Source organism: Chenopodium album, chromosome 20, assembly GCF_948465745.1.
Source record: "Chenopodium album chromosome 20, dcCheAlbu1.1, whole genome shotgun sequence".
Classification (NCBI taxonomy): domain Eukaryota; kingdom Viridiplantae; phylum Streptophyta; class Magnoliopsida; order Caryophyllales; family Amaranthaceae; genus Chenopodium; species Chenopodium album.
This window is the reverse complement of record NC_137853.1, coordinates 6,270,503-6,290,592: the sequence shown is the minus strand read 5'-3', so window position 1 is coordinate 6,290,592 and position 20,090 is coordinate 6,270,503. Positions and strand designations below refer to the sequence as shown.

At 34.6% G+C, this 20,090-nt stretch overlaps 2 protein-coding genes across 3 annotated transcripts; one reads left to right on the top strand and one right to left on the bottom strand.

Moving 5' to 3' along the window:
* Nucleotides 1–981: 981 nt before the first annotated feature.
* On the top strand, nucleotides 982–4,286 carry LOC145598634 (uncharacterized). Of its 2 annotated transcripts, XM_081655011.1 has the most exons (9): nucleotides 983–1,309; nucleotides 1,758–1,823; nucleotides 1,909–1,971; nucleotides 2,058–2,135; nucleotides 2,223–2,912; nucleotides 2,985–3,125; nucleotides 3,206–3,280; nucleotides 3,377–3,754; nucleotides 3,846–4,286. In XM_081655011.1, the coding sequence occupies exons 2-8, from the start codon at nucleotides 1,770–1,772 to the stop codon at nucleotides 3,608–3,610; spliced, it is 1,335 nt and encodes a 444-aa protein (XP_081511137.1). In that variant the 5' UTR covers nucleotides 983–1,309; nucleotides 1,758–1,769; the 3' UTR covers nucleotides 3,611–3,754; nucleotides 3,846–4,286. The 2 variants fall into 2 exon arrangements, with proteins under 2 accessions (XP_081511138.1, XP_081511137.1); XM_081655012.1 differs by lacking the exon at nucleotides 1,758–1,823 and having other exon boundaries at nucleotides 982–1,309.
* Nucleotides 4,287–13,685: 9,399 nt separating this feature from the next.
* On the bottom strand, nucleotides 13,686–15,305 carry LOC145599284 (putative membrane-associated kinase regulator 2). Its single transcript, XM_081655681.1, has 2 exons — nucleotides 14,158–15,305; nucleotides 13,686–14,071 (listed from the first exon to the last, which is right to left on the bottom strand). The coding sequence occupies exons 1-2, from the start codon at nucleotides 15,257–15,259 to the stop codon at nucleotides 13,974–13,976; spliced, it is 1,200 nt and encodes a 399-aa protein (XP_081511807.1). The 5' UTR covers nucleotides 15,260–15,305; the 3' UTR covers nucleotides 13,686–13,973.
* Between the last annotated feature and the right edge of the window lie 4,785 nt (nucleotides 15,306–20,090).

Sequence of the window (20,090 nt, the reverse complement as noted above, 5' to 3'; positions counted from 1 at the left end):
TTACTTTCTCTCTCTATTTTTTTACAAACCTCATGTAAATTTATCTTTCCAATATACTTTTACTTCTTTTTACTTAACTTCCTTAAGACCCGCGTAATCAACCCAAATGGGTCGTTCTTTTTGGAACGGAGGGATTAGGTAACAACAATTTTTATTTATTATTACTATTTTTTTTAACTATGGATTGTGCAAGCACCCTAACTATGAAGTCATGTACTTATAATATGGATGTTTGTTATACAAAAATAAACTAATGTTGTTGGTAAGTATTTCCAAGGTGTTTTTTTAAGAGGTACTTCTATTTATTTAAACCATATGCATATATACTATAAATTTGTATGCATGCATGTGGTTTGATTAGATCTTCATTTTTAATACTATCTTACTTATGTAATTTATGATGGTAGTAGATACTTTGTATGTTTTTATGATCTATTTTATAAATATGTACAGTTAAATAGATAATATAGAAATACGTTATTTCATTCTAATAATTTTTTTTAAATCTGTGCATCGCACGAGTCTAATCTAATTAATATTTATATATATGAAGTATTATGAACCACAAGAATTTGTAAACTATTAAGATAGTTTGTAAACTATCTCCCTGTTGTGAATAGAAAAGGTATGATAAAACATGTATATAACATTCAACATATATATGACACATATACTTAAAAATTGGATCAAAAGTTTGAATACTTTTGAACATAACTAAAAAGAATTAATACGAAGTATTGGAGATAGTATTCAACGACACAAATTATATTGAGGAAATTCAAGTTTAACTCCTCGATAAACTTGAATTGTTTATCCGGGGGTATTCGCGTCATTCCGCGTTTCTGAGTAAGGGTATAGAAGTCAAATGCGCTAAAGAGTGGTAACAGCCGTTATGTTGGCAAATATGACCCCAGTTTACTTCTATTAATTTTAAAGTAACTCGGGTTAAAGGAAAAAGGAAAGTAACCCTTGGTCATAGGGAAAGTAACTCGGGTGAAAGTAACTGGGGTAAACTAACTTGAAGAAAAGTGAGGGGAGAAAGTGAGGGGAGCGATTTGCAGCGACTTGCAATACCACAGGCGAAATTAGTCGGCGATTTTGTAGAGACGGTGGTGGCTTACGAACCCTTTTTTGAATCCTTTTTGTTAGACGTTGTTATCGAGAGAAAGTCGATTAGCGAAAAAGCGGCGGGTGGTAGGCGATTTACTTTTACGAACGGTGGTGTCGCGTATAGCGGTAACGTAGAAGAAGGTGGTGGCGCCTCTGGTTACGAAGACGGCAGTGGGGCTAATAGTTCTTGATTTTAAAGGTAACATTACTGCTTTTGTGTATCGTTGTTTGAATACAGATGGAAATCATGTTTTGAGTTTTGTTTTAGGGTTTGTTTTAATTATGCATGTTGGAATCATCATTAAGCGAGCCAATCTATCAATAATTCAAGGGATTTGGTATAACCGTATTTCGTTAGGTGTTAATTGTATTGAATAAGACTCTTTGGTATTTTCTGTGTATGAACAATCATAAAAAAAATCACTCAAAATCATAACTAAACCGTAGTTTTGTTTTTGTTTTAAAAGTTAAAATTTTTGAGATTAATTTGGATCTTGCTAAGCTATGCATTGTAAGAAATGTCAGTGATTGAAAAGTGTTTGACCATAATGTTTTTCATATAATTATAATTGCCATTCTGGCAATTATTATAGAAGAATTTCATCATAAATAATTGGTTGTATTAATCTCATTTGGCTGACCTTCAGATTGATATTATTATGGGGAGTAAGCGTGACCGAAGTCCATGTAATTCTGTATCTGATTTGGACACGGTGAGTTAGGATGCAAAGTATTTTGGTAAATGTAAATGTTGAAAAATGTACATGTAGAGTATTGATTAATACATGAATCATGTAGGATGAAGCTTGCAATTGTGAATACAGGCTTAAGAAAAATCAGGTGGTTCCTGCAATTTTTAAGGTAAGAATAATTGTGTACAGAGGGTTATTGTCTGTTTTAGTAATTTGTGTGTGTTATTGCTTACTGATTATGGTTCTGTTAAGTAGGATAACTGTATGACTGTTGGCGGTAAAGTGAAGGCCAAGAGGCATGTGTTGAAGGAACATGAGAGGAGAAGCTCCCGGGTAAGATGGGTATAATTTTTTGATGTATAGTAAGAGGTTTTGTATTATGTTAGTGGGACTAAGATTTTACTCCCTCATTCATGGCAGTTGCCCAATTTGACGTGTCGGATTGAATCCTTTACAAGGATTTGTCAAACATTTGATGAGAGGACAACTAAATGGGTGAAAGAGATGGGATTTGGAGGCCTTCTAGATTTACCATCTGATTTGCAGCTGCCGAGGAAACTTAGCTATTGGCTATTGAGTCGCGTTGATCCTATAAGTAGAAAATTGATAGGTACTGATGGAAAAGAGTTCAAATTTTCAAAGAACCAAGTCCATTGGGTGTTTGGAATTCCGAATGGTGGACTTCCTGTGCCGACCAAGAAATCATTGAACACTGAAACGCGTGTAAAGACCTACGAAATACTGGGAAAGTACGGCAAAACATGGGAGGGTAAATCAAAAAAGTTTCGTGGACGCACTTATACGTCTACTGGAATTCCTATCAATTCTAGCATGTTGGAAAGGTTGGAGGGTTATTGGGAGGCACATGACAAAGAAGAGTTTAAGACCTTGTTTTTGTTGATAGTATTGCAAATGCTGCTATGTCCAACTCAGTCGCCACGATTAGCTTCTGACCTTGTTCCAGCCTTGACTTGTGCCTCAGATTGTGAGAATTTTGATTGGTGTGAACTCGTGTTGGGTAGACTCATGAAAAGTGTTGAGAGTTTCGCTAGGGGGTTTTATGCATCTGGCTTTGCAAAGGGTTGTGGTGGTTGTACCATGTTCTTAGTGGTAATTCCTGACATTATGTTGTTGGTTTGATGATTATTTACTTAATTACTCCGTTACTTACTTGTATTATAGATTTTCTACTTGGACAGGTTAAATAGAGATCCAGTTTGTTGGGGAATTTTTCCCCGTATTAAGGTTTGGAATATGCAGCACATTAGAGCTGCTGCTAAAGAAGACAAAATTACAGCTACTGGAGATTTTGGAAACCTTGGGGTAAGGTCCTGTGAATATGTGATGAATGATCTGTGAGATTAACAACCCCATCAACTAATACTTTTACAAAAATGATGCAGATGCTAGACGTTGCGTATGGTGAGCAGCACCCTGTTATGGCTAGGGATAGTAATGGCCCAGTTGACACTGCCCAGGTATATCACAACCTCTGTACTGTATTTATCTATTGGCAAATGGCTCTAAATGATCTGGGAAATTATGATTTGATTTGTATTAAATTTGGTGTACAGGTTGTGGAGGAATTTGGCAGTAGTAGGCGTGCGACTACTTCAAAAAAGAGGAGGAAAGGGAGAAATGATAGAAAACCATTTGTTCGTAATGATAGTAGTGCAATGATAAAGCTTCCTGCGTATCCTCTGAGTTGCAATTATGGTGTAAACTCACAATTTTGCCGGCCATCTGTTTCACCATTGTTACCGGTGTGCGAGGTTACTATTTTTTTAAACAACTTAAAACCACAATAGGCTTTTCCCTTGCAATTCACGACTTTTAATCGGAAACCGCCAAGCAGCCATTGCTCTGCCCTGTTTATTTCTCTGCAAAGGTGTCAGATAATTGTCCTTCAATCGGGGATGCCATCTTTGAGTTGGAAGGCAATAAATAATTTGGTAATTTTACTTAAATTGTAACACATTTTGTATAATTTGTGTTAGTATTATCACCTTGCTCAAAAAAACTTTATTGTCTTGTCACAACTAGGTGAATTGCGGGACATGCTGAATGTTGGAGTTTTAGGATCTTTTTCAACCAAGCTTGGATGGAGTGTGAAGATTCTGAATAACAACCCTGTACTTAAACCACACTAAATCAAACGACAATGATGCAGGCATACTATTTCGAAGAGAGAGTCATCCCATAAGTAAGACACGAATTCTCAGTGCTCTTAATCTGTTGTAATTTGTATTCATTTTTTTCTGAAAATTTCAATTTCATTTAATTCGAACACCGGTATTGTATGAATAATTATTTCCTCCCTCAATGTTTTACTCTAAATAATTTTAATGGATTGAATTGTTTAGAAATGGCGGCCCAGTTGTTGAAATGAGCCTAAGGAATCAGAATTGTATGAATAGGCGACCCTTAATCTTGTAATCAGAATTGTATGGTGCCTTAATCTTGTAATCATATTTTTTTTTTAAATGGACTGGACCAAAGTTAAGAAATGTCGGCCCTTGTCTTTGGATGGGTTGTTGTTTAGTAATTGGGCCATGTAATTGGGCCATGAAGGCCCTTTTTTTTTATAAGTTTTTGGGCAGGTTATTTTCATTTTTTTATGATAATACTTAAATGGGCGGGCTATTGGAACTTATCCTTACGAATGTTACAACACCAGTAAGTAATTTTTTTGGTCCCTATTAAGTTGGATATGTTTTATAATTGGGCGGATCCATGATTATTGTACTAGTAATTAAGTGCAAAGACCAAAAAAAAAAAAAAAAAAAAAAAAAACCAAAATAAGTCTTTGATTCTTTCTCACTGCTTACACATAGCTGAACGATCTTAGCAAGAGGCTAGCAAATTGTTAAATTCATACATTTAATAGACTTAAACAATTACTACATTTGAAAACTGCTTCACAATACGCTTAGTTTTTGTTCTACTGTCCACTCCCTTCATGGACTACATTCCAAGATATATGGTTCTCTCCACCGTCATCTGTCATTTGGAACTTCATAGACTTTGTAAAAGTTAGTATCACCACACCTTTAATCAACCCTACAATTGAGTGGCCGCAAATCCGAAATGCATTAAGATCTTGGCTAATCAGCCTAGCCATTTCAACTGAGACTCGTGTCTCTGTTAGAAATATAGCATCAGGCATATTCAGCTCTATAAGCATGCATAAGGTTTGAAGAAAAGATTCGCGAGCCATGTGCCTACAATTCCATAAAACATATCTTGCCCCTCCTTCAGACTTGAACTCATTCTTGATGTTGAATGCCATTTGTATGTGTCTACCATCCATCTCATTTCTTGTTAAAGGGGTAGATCGATGTTTGACCATCGACAACTGACAGCCTCTGCTAGTGACGAACGACTTCAACATGTTACTGTAACTGTTGAATGATATTGTGTGATCTCCTTCAACCAGGGTGCAGGTTTCTGTACACGTTGGGAGTACAAAAGGAGGGTCAATAATGGATATGATGGACTTTGGTATAGTGTGTTCAATACCAATGCCATCCATTCCCCCTTCATTCCTTAATATGTTCCTGACAACGATCTTTAGAGGAGATGGTAGAAGTGCCAAATCCGATAAATCGGGGATGAAACACGGGCAGATCTTGTTTGATTTCTTGATAACCACGACATCCGATGAAGGAAGTTTTCCTTCTGCAATCCACTTTCATTACTAATGTAATGATGTAGTATGAATACATATATGGTTGTTATTTACATATTATAAAATCCATTAAATAAATTTAAAATCGATTAAATTAAAATAAATAAATAAAACACATGGTTTGTGTTGTTAGACCCCCCAATAGCTTGTACTCTTTCTACCTTTTTATATATATACTTGAAGGAAGTTCAATATTGAAGACACCTTTACCCTAAGCCAGCTGCAATGTTTGGGAAACCTAAATCTATCACCTCTCAACATGCACAGCAACAACTCTCAACTAGCTTGAAAGGGGTGCAATATCATCCACAACACCCTGTAACATATAAGCCTAACACAGTCAAGCCTACTACACTACACTAGAGCACAACAAGTACACCATTGTGACTTAAAAAAACCATACAAAGGATCCTCAAAAGATGGATGCTAGATTCATGGTGTGCATCCTCATCAAAAAGTTTAAAAAACAAAAATCAAAAGAATCCTCACCGCTGTCTGTGCCAATACCATCCACCATCTTCAGAATTCAAAAGACTCCGCACCGCTGTCTGATAAAAATTCATCTGTGTCAGGAGTACAGTTACTGTCATCCTCATTACCATTGAGCTCCATGTTCTCTTCCACAGCGTGTTCTTTCACCCAACGTTTCCTTTTTTTCTGTGATGAGAGAGGAATGTAATCATAAAACACTATCGACAATCACATATATAACAACTTGTAAATGTAGAATTAATTAAACCTTTGTTGATTACAAAAACTTACCATTAAAGGACGATGGGTAGTAGGTGTCAAGAATAAATTGAGCAGCAGGCTGCAAAATAACATACAATATTAGAGTTTTCATATTGGACTGAAATCATAAAAATGCGGGGGAAACATTATAAAGCAACATACATCTGGTTGTTTCTCCTTTGGTTGTGCTTTTTTATAACCTGTTTCTGCATGACTTTTGTTCCTGCTACCTTTTGGTCGCCCTCGCCGCTTTTTCTGTACAACTGGATCAAGAATAGCTGACTTCTTTGGAGCAGTCGGTGTTGCATGTTGTTGAGACCAATGGAGGATATCAACATCAACAGACAGATCTGTGACATGTTCTTGGGCAGCTGGAGGAGTGTCAATAGAGGCACAGGGGTTATCTGGTTTTTGTACTGAAGAGGCAACTGTTGACCGCACACCACATGATTGTTGCTCTACTTGAGAGCCATCAGCTGGGAAATGAGATACTTCTTCGGCTTTTTTAAGAAGATCTTTCTTCTGCTTCAACGCTGCCACTTCACCTTGAAGCTTTTTAAGGGAAGTCAGCACAAGGTGAACGGTTTCATCGTCAACCGATGCAGCAAGATCAGATAAAGGCTCAAAAGCGGTTAGCAGTTTATAGGATCTCTTCACTTGTGCCGAGTGAGAGGGATCATGGTAAGGGACTTTAACCCTAGTATGCCTCCGATTTACATCCTTCCGCCACCGCGTAAGTATATATTTCTCAGGTATGTCAAAAACCAAGTTCTGATCAAATATCCGGAACATATGTTTGCATAAGATCCCAAATGTTTCAAATTTCCGGCACTCACAAGACACTTCTTTGGTGACACTGTCAAACGTGACGCGGTAGAACCTTCGGCGATCTGTTATTATCTCCTCCCTGTATCCTTGTGGAACAATCCATACTCTATCTTCAACCAGATACTGAACTACTGTTTTCGACAACATTTTCTCATCACGACAATAGCAGTACAGGAGTCTTGAAAGCTCAGTCTGTATTTCTTGAAATTTTGTGTCAATGTAAATCTGTTGAAACAGCTTCTCCAGCTTGAAACCACTCACCAGCCTACGAACATACTTTGAGCAATTGTCATCCGCATCAGTTTCATCCTTAACGCGCTTTGTCATTGCTCGGTTATATTGTCTAGGAAATTCATGTAACTTGGTCTTCCGATTCACAAAGCCGTCAAAAAAACTGTTTATGCTCTCCACTCTTTGAGTAGTTTTCATACCGGCCCAAAAGTGCTCTTTCATGAACGCCGGAACCCACATGTGTCTCTCTTTGAACATATAAGTCAACCACTCATTACTTTCCAGCTCGTAGTACTTAATCAATGCACACCAATTCTCCTCAAACTCATCCACAGTGAAGCTTTCATATATCACACTTTTCAGCTTATTTTTAAACTCACTGTACCTAATCCATGTTACAATTTTAATAACCACAGCAATGCAGTAACATATATAATATAAAATGAGGGAATAGAAGCAAGTAAGTGAAATATGGACTGCACAAAAGCATATAAGCTAACTTGGAATACATACAAACTGTCCTAGTTTAATTTAACATTATATCTGCTTTTTCTTCTGCCTTTTAGTCAATAAACATTCACCAGTTATGTAAAACTAAATTGAACACATTAACTAATTATAATAACCTATTAGTTAGTTCAGGAAGGAATACAATTTAAAAGAGGTACTAGCTCAGGATCTTTAACAAGGGAAAACAAAAATTATTTAATTCAATCAACAAGATGAGGAAATCAAGATAGGAAAGCAAAAAGAAACATGAGGTGGAAGAAAATTTAGATAAATTCGGCCATAACACAGGTATATTTGAAAGTCGAAAATAAATCCATAGAATCACATCCCAAATGTTCATGAGTTCAGATATCAGTAGAGGCAATCATAGTAAAAATCGTAGTCTAGGATATACAGACTCTTCATTTCAAAGTATAGTGTCTAATTCTAAGTTCTATCCACTTCAGCCCTTGAGTGTAACATGACACTAGGATCTCTTCAACTAGACCAGAATATAAGTTCTATTGTTCAGTTCTTGTTTCAACTTTCAAGTTCAAGTAGCACATATCATACTGTCCAAGTACCACATATCATACTTCTCTCAGACTGCATTAGTCAAACTAAAGAGCCCCTAGAACTCTCTGTAACTATAAACAATTAGAAAGAAGCTAGATGAAGGTTCATGCAGTAATCATATCTACCAAATTACTACTGATAAGCAGAAGCAGGATTGCAGGAGGTTCTATCAGAGACACAGCAAGACTAGCCATAGCACCTTAGCAGGATGTACTCTGTTTTTTCCAAGCTATGCCCAGACTGAATCTAAGCTTAAAATGTACAATTAGAGCAGAACTACCTCACTGGTTCTATAATTTCATAATTTGAGGCTTTGTGTTAGGCCATAAGTGATCTCAAATTATCATCAGGTCAAATTCTTAACATTAACATTAGTTACACAAATGAAGAGTGGCTTTGAATATTACTTTACTTTGCTACTACATATCAGCTAATCTCAAACAAGATTACTATCATATCAGCTCATCTTAAACAATATGAATAACACAACCTTTACATAAAAAAGTATGAAATTTAGTATGAAATTTTGGGGCAATTAAACATTAGGGCTTCGACTTACTTGTTTCTCCAGTTCAATCTCTGATTTGGAGAAAAATAAATTTAAAATAATATAGTATGCAACTAACCATGGTTAGCATTCAGAAAACGTTGGTAAAAAAGGAGCAAACGACCGTTTATTACCAAAGCTAACATGTGATTCTGACAACTTTTTTTACTTTTACACGTGTCGCTATTTTAATCAACATGAATTGATCTGGCCCATTTTCATTTCAAAATATTTACGACATTGCCATGGGATTAACATTAGATGTTTATCGTGGGGATAAACTGGGGGCGCCTCAATTATATTCTATGTCTAAATAAATTTCATCCATTTATATATTTGTAGAATTGTCCGACCTTAAAAAAATGCATGGCCCATGCACTAAGAGTAATATAGTTGCTGAAACATGCAACTATGTATAAGTGTATAACACGTAGTATTATATTATCACGCACTAATACATAACAATGAGAGCTTTTTCTTGCTGAGACATTGCACTTTCATGAGATCAGAGCATAATTACACTTATATATTTTTAGCAATAAAACTCTACAATGCAATGTGTAAGCATTTATATTGACCGCTAAATTTTGCCACTTCTCGCACTGCGTCCGCTTCGAAGGTTGATGGATGTATTGGGAAATTGGGGCCACATGACATGCCCCTTAATTTCAACAATTTCATGATTTATAAATCTAAGTTTTCATCAAATGATCTTGGTTTTCAGCATTCATTCACAATAGAATGCATACTCATTTGAAGAAATTGAGTTTCGTGTTAGATTTGATCACTGAATTTGAAAGTTATATAAAGTACCATCTTTGTTTCTAAATACTTATAATAAACGCTTATCTTTAGGGGTAATATTAAAATTATTTAATGTATAAGAAATTGATCTGCCAAATTTTCTTCAAAAAAAAAAAAAAAAAAAAAAAAAAAAAAAAAAATTGATCTGCCAAATTTTATACGGAGTAATAAAGTTTCTCGGCCGTAAACATTAGGTTATCTTCTTCTACCACGAGATCAAACAAATTACTACTACCATACTCTGCACAACAAAATAATTAAATTCCTCTATTTTAATTTTTTTTTAACATCTTCAAAATGAAAATGCATATTTTATTATTTTATAAAAATATGTCACTTAACCTAGAATTATTTTCAAAATCATCTTTAAAATCAAACTTTGCAATTACTTCAATTCGTACTTAATTGTATTACTAGTAATTAATACCGAAAAGTATGTAATAATATGAAGTACATAATATGTTAGAAAACCAACTCAAACAAAAGCTTAATTTCATGGTTGAGATCCAAAAATATGTTTTATACTCTATCACATATGTCGTATTTAATTTATTTTAAATTACTACTCCCTCTGTTCAATTCTGTAATCTTGATAGAATTCCTTCAATTATTTCACTATATTAGCAGAATTTCTTAGAGAGAGAGAAATCTTGGAGAGAATTTTGGGAAAGATTTTTATTATTGAATGAACTAACTACAAAGATGTACAGCTTACACTCGCTATTTATAATACAGCTATACAAATATTACATGTAATAAAATTATTACAGCAATAAAAATAGAATAACAGAATTCTGAGTCAGCATTCTGTTGTAACAGAATGCTGAGCTGGCAAAGGCTCGTAACAAACTTTTGAAGAATCTAGAAAACTCTAGGAGCTTCCAGAATGCTTGAGAGAAGAAGAGCAGATCGATGTTGAGCTAACTCCTCATGAGGAGCAGGAGAGGAGATGGCTGTAGCAGCAACCATATCACCAATACCCCCCCTCAAGCTTGGGGTGGCTGAGACCTCAGTCATACCAAGCTTGGACAGCAAAAGCTTGAACTGAGGGCTTGAGAGAGCTTTAGTAAAGATATCAGCCAGTTGCCGATGTGTAGGAAGATGATGCAGTTCAAGTAAACCATCAAGCACCTTATCCCTGGTAAAATGTACATTAATTTCAATATGTTTAGTACGTTCATGATGCACAGGATTCTTAGCAATATGTATTGCTGATTGGTTATCACAGTAAAGAATAACAAGCTTAGGATTTGTGACACCAAGTTCTTCTAAGATCCTAACTGCCCAAGTGATCTCAGAAGCAGCAGTTGACAAAGCCCTGTACTCAGCTTCAGAAGAGGACTTAGAAACAGTCCCTTGTTTCTTGGATTTCCAAGAAATTGGAGAACCTCCAAGCATAACAATGTAACCAGAAACAGAACGCCTGGTATTAGGGCATCCTGCCCAATCAGAATCTGAATAGGCCCTGAGAGACAGAGAATCAGCAGCTTTAAGCATTATCCCTTGACCAATAGTGCCAGCAACATACCTCAAGACATGATGCAAGGCAGACATATGAGGAACTCTAGGTTGATGCATGAATTGGCTAAGTGTTTGAACAGAATAGGAAAGATTTTTATTATTGAATGAACTAACTACAAAGATGTACAGCTTACACTATTTATAATACATCTATACAAATATTAGCAGCAACCATATCACCAATACCCTCCGTCCCCTATTGATGGTCACTTTTGCTAAAAAATCACGGGAATTAAGGAGAAATAAAGAAAGTACATTGAAAAAGTAAATTTACATTGGATATGCAAAAAAGTAGAGAGAGAAAGTAATTAAAGTACATGGAAAAGTAAAAATTACAAGGTAAAGTTAAATTTGCACAAATATTTTTGCAAATGTTAGAGAATTTTGATAAAAAAATAATATTAATGATACTTGAAAAAAGCAAATGTGACTAACATTTTGAGTAACTAAAATTGACAAAAGTGACCATCAATAAGGGACGGAGGGAGTATATAATACAAGTCCATATGAGTAGATATGAATGATATGATAAATCGAAGTAGAGAAGACAGATATGAAAGAGAGCAAACTTTAAAAGGCTTTCGGCAGCGGTGGAATAGTCAAAGTAGAATTTGCTTTGGTTTGAAAGCGCTTCGGTAGGCCCAATATCCTGCTACTAGGAGACAAAATTAATCCACCAACGTTTAATTAATTTTTCTAAGAAATTCATGGAGACTAGAAAAAAACCACTTACATTACATCACCTACTTGTTTTTTTAGATTTTGGGCCCTTTATTTCGAGATCATCAATAAAACGATCATATTAGACTATGAGTATTTTCATTTCTCTACCTTAATGATCTTTCTCTAGTTCCCTTGTAAGGAAAGGAAATTACGGGTCTTATCTCTTCCGATTATTTTCAGTTCAGTTTTTAATTTTCTTCTCTAATAAAATATTCAGTTCAGCTCCAATAAATTCAGTTCAGTTCCAATAAGTCCAGTTCAGTTCAGTTTAATTCAATCAATCAATCAGAACAGACCCTATCTCATTTTAATTTGTATAGAAAGTCATTTCTATAAAATTACTCTTATCATGCTCAAATATAATTATATGTTACTATAAATTATTAACATTTCCTTTTTCCCTTTAAAATTTTCTCAATTAGTAACTCAAGAACGGTTGTCTTTTGTATAATTCTCAATTTCTCATAGAGAAAGCAACCACTCGGCTATACCTCCCAATTAACATTGAACACCCACAACACTTTGAGGTTAACATAACGGGGAAGAGTAAGTTGAAGACGTACATAAACTCGTGGAGAGAGATATGTAGTACGAGTTCATGTGAAAGACTTTGGTTGTATATATTGGGTTGGGACGAAGGTTATTTGTCCTAACTAACCACATGACATGCAAGTTTAACATAAGATATAATATGGTCTGCTAATTAACCTTGTCTTTATTTCAATATCATCACTTTATTTACAAAAATATTTTGGCCTATTCCTTAAAAAAAATATCTCATGCACCATTTGCGTAATTGAAAGTAATTTTTCAACAAATATCTAATTTGGAAGTTGGATGTTGATTGCATCATACCTATTTTAGGAAACCTTTTTTTACATATCAAACACTCATTATGCTCTTACTGACATCTCTTAAGTGCAGCACTTAATAGGCTTACCCACCTACAATTTGTGGGTAAACCGCATTAGTTTTGTTGTCCCTTCCCAAGTAATATTACAAATTTTATTTAAAGGAATAAAATAAAATTTTATGCCATAACTTAAATGTAAAATACAATTTTTATGTTCGATTCGATTCAAATTAGTAAGCTCAACAATCATCACATCCTAATGAGCTTCCAACACTCATGGTTAAGCATTCTGTCACAACTCACAAACATGGACTATGAACTTTTTTTAAATATACAGTATATCTTTCGTTCATCTACCACATAAACATACCAATCTAGACAATTCGTACGTGGTTGAATTTTAACTTATACTCCGTATTATACGTCAATCTTCCCTAGGAACTCATAGCGAAGATTTTTCTCCACTATTTTGATCGCACTTACGTACAAGTTTAGGATTTGACTAATAGGTCGGGCCTTAAGCTGTGCTTGTTTCATTACCATCCAATAATAACCCAACATATAAACATCGATCATAATCACAAGTTCATAACCTTTAACCATCGCTAACTACAAAAATTACCACACCTACTTAATTAAAAACAACTTTCCTTTCAAAAAAAAAAAAAAAAAAAACAAACTTCCAAGTTCCAACTCCTCTAACTCAACTAGTCAACTTATTATAACAATGCATCAAATTTTACCAACTAACATTAAAATAACCATGATTTTGAAGTAATTTATACTCCATATTTGAATAAAACCAAGCATATGATACAAATCATAGACTAGTCATTAACCCTTTTCAGTAAAAAAGATGCAACCATTACTATATTTGAGAGGTACCTCCCTATATTTTTTTTTATGTAACTTTTAGATAGAGACTATACTATATTATCACATTTCTGAACACACATTAACTTATGACAAAAGATACGGATTTTTATATATTTCCCATTCTTTTGCACGAAAAAGATGCTCCCACACCACTTTTTTTTTACCTTCTTTTACAGTCCTACAGTACTTTTTTACTGACCAGTAATACTCCCCTTTTACCTTCATTTTTTTTTTAATTTTTATTCCCTTTTTGTGCACCCTAATAATTTACAATACTACCCCTATTCCCTACTCTCTTCCCTACTACACCGCTATGCCGCCGTTCCCTTCTTCCACCGCCGCCGCTGCAACATCCGTCGTATTCAGTAACACCGAACTCGCCTCCACACCATCAAAGAAATCTAAATTCAAAGTAACAGAATCAAAACGACGACGTGTGTGGAAATCATGCAAATTTTAAAAATAAAAGAAAAAAATTGGAAATTACCAGTGGAGGAATTGAAGGAGCGTTTACAATGTAAAATGGCGCTTTGAATACCATCTTGTTGCTGCAAAAGAGAATCATCTCTTTTCTTAGACGACGTCGTATTCTGCACCATGGAATGCACTACCGCCGACTTACTCTTACCTAAATGCTTCTTCGCTATTACCTTCAAATTCAACCCTTGTTTTTGCGACACTTTCTCTCTCCTCTTCTCAACCGTCGTCGCTGTTTCTTTTTCCCCTTTTTTCGACACTTTGATTTTCACCATTTTTAAGTACTTCTGCACCACCTCCTTCTTGTTCTTCTTCTCGTCTCCAGAACCTTCCGTTTGCGACGCCGAACCGTCGGATTGTTTCTCATCCTCGACATTCTCGCCGCCTCTCACGGCGGTGGTGGTTGCGGTTGCGGCGGTGGAGTTAACTTTGGAGTTAGAAGAAGCGCGAGTGAGGAGAGAGAAAATCGGAACCTCTTCTACTTTGAATTTCACAGTGAAAAACTTTTTGTTTTGGTGGTTGTTATTGGTATTGTTGTTGTTCGGCTGACATTGGTTTGACTCAGACTTTGACCGTTTTAACCCTAACAAAAACACGCGAAACTTGGTCGCCGATTTAGCAAGCGACACCGGAATCGGAAACTGACCGGACTTGTTACCGGAGTTCATCATCTCCTCCTCTTCAGAACCGTCGATTCGAAGTATCCTACCTTTAAAAAACAAGTCATCCGACGGTGAGAAAGCGAGGTTCGGTTCCAACTCTCTCTCCTCTACTACTTCCACATCTTCATCAATCTCATTTTCTCTCTCCTCTGTTTCATCCTCTTCATTACTTTCTACATCGTCATCATCGTTGTTGTTATCATCGTTATTGTTGTTGATATCGTCGTCTTCGGAAGGTACGGCGAATTCGAGGTCAAAGAAAGGACCGTCATCGTCGTCGGCGGCGTCGGAGTCGTGGTCGGAGTTTTGAGTAGCGGCGGAGATAATGGTGGTGGTAGCGGAGGAGGAGGAGGAAGAAGAAGAGTTGTGAGATGAAGGAAGAGATAAAAGAGGTGGACCACCACTACCAGCAGCGGATTTCCAGTACTTGAGTAAGCTAAAAGCTTCCATGGTTGGGAGAGCCAGACTAATCACAGGTAACAAGCTTTACAGCTTTGGTAATTATTTTTTATTTTTCAAAAAAAATGGGTTTGAGAAGAAAGGTGGGATAAAATGGAAAGAAAGAGAGAAGAAGGAGAGGAAGGGGTGAAATTGGGTTACACGGGAGATGGCAGGAAAGTCATGTGAGAAAGGCAGTCAAGTTTCAGAGTGTCTCTGTTTCTGTTTTTCTGTCAGACCCAGGGTTTTTAATGCCAACAATGGAAAATGACTCTTCAATTACTAGGGTGGGAGGATTTTAGTTTTCTCTTAAACGAGAGGTTTTGCTACATGTAAGAGTAAGAGTTTGTTTGGCTTTGAAAATATGGGAAGTGAAAATTCATAAGAATTCACAATCGTGGCCGTCTGATTAACAATAAAAAGTGAAATATAGAGGAATTGAAAATTTACGAGATTTAAAATTTCCTACAAAACCATGTAGAATTAATTACCTACTTCTCCCTTGATCACTTAAAATTATCATGAAAAACATATTCCTTAATGAAAACCAAACAACTTATGGTCATTTTTAAAAAATTACTTGTATATGAAAAAAATAATTTTCCATGAAATACAACTTCCTATAGGAATTTAATTTCCAGGTTAACTAAACAAGCTTTTAGTTTATCAATTTATGTTTAGGAGGAGAATAACAATGAATTTCATTGTTTTAAGAGGTACTAAATCACACTCGATTTTTACCGGGTAACACTTTTATTTTTAAATGAACATACTAATCTACCCCTCCCTCATATAAGATAACCTATTTCATGTTAGCCGGGGTAGTTCACGTAGTAGGAGTTAGGGGATACATAAAGGATCTAAATTCTCACTAGATCAAACTTTACTTGATAATTTCAGTATTTCACTTAGTATGAGCTAGTTATAGAGTCAATCCTTATCAAAATTAATACAGTAAAATTATACTTTGTATATGTCAATCGGTGCTATTTAAACGTGTTCATCTGAGGAGTTAGGACTACGTTACGGAGAATAGGGGAGAAGGATGAGAAATTGAGAATGATATAATTATAAAATGTGATTTCAAAGATTGAGGATGAATGTTTGAATAATAAATTCAAGTCCACAAGACCATAAGCAAAACTATGACCGTCTTATTTTCGTAATACGAGTATTGAATTATGGAGTATATCCTAGGAGGGTTGGGCAGAGTAAAAGAAAACTGACACCTAATAATTAATTGAGTTTATAGGAATTGGTTTCTGTTAATTACCCCACATTAACTCCTTTTTTAATACTTTATGTATGATAATTTAGTGGAGACTAGAGAGCATGAACTAAAGCTTGATTATGCTTATCAACCTAATCCTTCTTCCTTTTTGTGTTTTTTTTTCTCCTTTCAAACTTCTTTTTGTCTTTTCAATTCTAAGCTTCCTAAGCAAGTCGTACTTAATAATTATAAATAATAAATTTTCTTGTGAACCACACATAAAATATGACTTGTAATTATAAATCCATCAATATTTTAAGCTTTGCGTAACTTAAATTAGGGATGAAAATGGAAGTTTTTTTTGTTCTTTTGTCTCATTTAATCTTCTAACTTTCAGTCTCACATACCAAACTCTTCTTTAGATTTAAATTTGATACCAAGGTAAAATTCCGATTAAAAAATTGATCTGATATGTAATTACTAATTTACAATAATACTTGTATATTAGTTGTATATAGTATACGTATCATCCGAGGACTAAAGTCCACTAAACTAGTTCAAAACAATCAATAAAACCTTAATCTTCTCATATGGTCGCCCATATGTATCCATCATTAGGACCATTACTAACACCATACTATGACACCTTACACTTGACTCTCTAAAGTGTCACTATGCCTTGCACATCGTACACATTGTATTGAATTGCATTGAATTGTAGTGTATATCCTGTATTTCATTTGATAAAACGGGATGCAATGAATAAAAGTCATGAACCCCTAAATTATTTGGCATGTTTTGAATGTGGCTTCATTCAAGTTTCTTGTCTCTAACTTTGGCCTAGTCTCCTTATTGATGAGGCAACCATTTTCGGATTTTCCCCTGTTTAGGATGGACCCAAAATCATCAGTACTCCAAACTTATCAATCATCCCTTTTTGTTCTTTTTCTTCAACTCGTATTTAATAATGCATGCCTATATTTAAAGACGTAGGACACATGCATGATTTCATTATTTTCAGGTACTATAATACTATATGTCAATTAGCTTAAACCAAAGAAAATATTGAGCTATTGGATGAAGAGTGATTAAGAAATTATATGTTCAGTGATAATATAATTTCTTATATACAAGACAAATATATTTTATTAACAATTGATTTTTTGATCAATTTAATTGTTGCAATTTGACTTTTGGTTCATTTATTGAGTAGTATTTATATTTAACGATATTTAAATAAAATTTGTGAAATGTTAAAATAAAAAAAGTACTCGTAGAAGCTTAATTGAAATAGTAATAATGGAGTATTTAATATTGTATGATTTACTAACCAATTCTCATCAGTCATCACGTCCCACATTCAAATTGATAATGACCATCGAAGAATTGACATCCACTTCCCTTTTATGTGATGCATGTCAAACCTCCATTATCACCCCACCCTCTCACACTATTTATTAATTAACCTTGATTACCGTATATAATCCCTACTTTTCCGTCCCAAATTAAAGTATTTACGGAGTACTTGTCATCTTAGCCCTGTGTATATAACTGGTAATATACTAATATGACATAAGTTTGCTCATTCTTAGCACATGAAGCATTTCACATAAACAATCTTCCCATAAGTATGGTCTATTACTCAGTATTACCATATTAATAAAGATGATGAGAAATCAATTACAAATTCAATCTAATTATTCCACCAGCCCATCATTATCTTGCCTCTCTTAGCATATAAATTTATTCACGATACATTAATGCATTAGATTATAAGTTGGTCTATTAAATGCTAGACATTTGTGTTTCACTATCTCCATAAAATACATATTTTACTAATCTTAGCCATTTAATTAGTTTATCAATATATAATGGTCCTATATCATACTGCATGTTTCTATATATGAAATATATCCTACTATTACACGATTTACACCCAAAGATAATAAAGGATTTTGCGTGCATCATACAAAGATTACAAACAGAGGTTCAAGAACAAATCTTTGTATTGCTTTTACTACCATACATATTTAGAAGAAAAGGTCCTTCATTTAAGAACACTCTCTGTATATTCTTATCCCACACTATATTGTTGGTTTGTCTTGTTTATATAGTCAAGAATTCACAAAAAACTTGTCAAAGCGGAGTTGAAGAAAAGCATGAAAATTTTCTAGGGCACATCATTAACTCATCCAAGAGTTGTAAAGTATGTGTTGATGCAACTTGGTCCAATTAGTTCAATTTTTCGGCCTAGTCTAGTCCAAACCGATTTTTAAAGATCACTTTAGTAGTTGTCACACTATGGGCGTATGGATTTTTCCATTGTTTGAGTTACCCTAATAACCTAGGTATCATTTTTTCAAATCGACTTATTATACGTTGAAATTCATAAATAAAGTCTACCCAAATCATTGTGAACACCAAGTTGGTCCATTATAATTTATAAACACTCAATTTATGATGAAGGACAAAGGCATGGGGAAGTTGGTAATAAGGCACTAGATGAGATTTTCCAAAATGGTGGGTGATTAGACAAAAGCAAAGAAAAGTAAAAATAAAAAGAAAAGGAAGAAAAGAAACCAAGACTAACACAGTAAAAAGAACAAGTAAAGGGGATTATAGGTAGGCGATGGACCTCTTCGATAACCTAAGGTAACTTTGCTTAATCCACTTTTTTTATCTGTGTTTTCTTTTGCATATTTTAGTAATACTAGGTTCACTTTAAAAAGGAAAGACGATTAGTAATGTTTGGCTTATTTTTACTCATGCTATATTAGAAAATAACTTTAATAACGACTAGAGCTGTAAAAAAATGACTCAATCTAATTGCAATTTAACAGATGACCCGAAAAACTTATGGATACAATGGCCTTAAATTACTTTGTATTAGATATTACTCGAGTTGATCAGAGTTAGTTTGTAATTAATCGGAGGCTCAATTTAACAACTCTAGTATAACATTTTACCGTTTAGGGTAGGACCTTATAATATTTGGGTACGTAAGGTGCACCCAAAGCCCCAAAGTAAAGTCACGTGGCTTACATGCATGCAATTGAAAGGACCCATCAAAAATAAATTGCTTGCGTTGCGTAGCAGTTATAGTTATTGAACTCTAAAAGAACGCAAAGTTTGGTGGTAAAGGTTATTTAATTGAGTACAGTAATCACTAAAGAGGGAAGTGCAATTCTTCATGATTTTAGATCGAAATTGAATGGTGCTTATCAATTGTGTCGAAACCCAAAGTTTTGACTTGATTTATCTAACTTGTCAATAATGCTAACAAGCATCTTCGAATTTGTACTATATGAACTGAACTCCAACTATATTTGAAATTATGAAAGCTGATTTTTAAACTCAGGTTGAAATTGACTTGACACAAAAGTCAATATGATTATAATTCATTGATTAATTAATACTTGTAGTAAGTATCATGTACAAAATACAATTTAAATTTGGGCTTCACTTAAATTAAATCACACTTGTTCTAGACAACTCATATGTCACTTCAATTTATATCAATATGTCATTAACCCTTATTTACATTCAAAATCAAGACTAGAATTTAAGCGAGTTACTCCCTCTGTTTTTTTTATATGCATCAGTTTGATCGGCACATTTGCCAAGATTTTACTT

Bases quoted from the DNA above. Each gene is read 5' to 3' on its own strand.
- LOC145598634 (XM_081655011.1), top strand. From the start codon at position 1,770: ATGGGGAGTAAGCGTGACCGAAGTCCATGTAATTCTGTATCTGATTTG. The intron at 1,824-1,908 runs GTGAGTTAGGAT...TGAATCATGTAG, and splicing joins CTGTATCTGATTTGGACACG to GATGAAGCTTGCAATTGTGA. The intron at 2,136-2,222 runs GTAAGATGGGTA...CATTCATGGCAG, and splicing joins ATGAGAGGAGAAGCTCCCGG to TTGCCCAATTTGACGTGTCG.
- LOC145599284 (XM_081655681.1), bottom strand. From the start codon at position 15,259: ATGGAAGCTTTTAGCTTACTCAAGTACTGGAAATCCGCTGCTGGTAGT. The intron at 14,072-14,157 runs GTAATTTCCAAT...CTTTGAATTTAG, and splicing joins CTCCTTCAATTCCTCCACTG to ATTTCTTTGATGGTGTGGAG.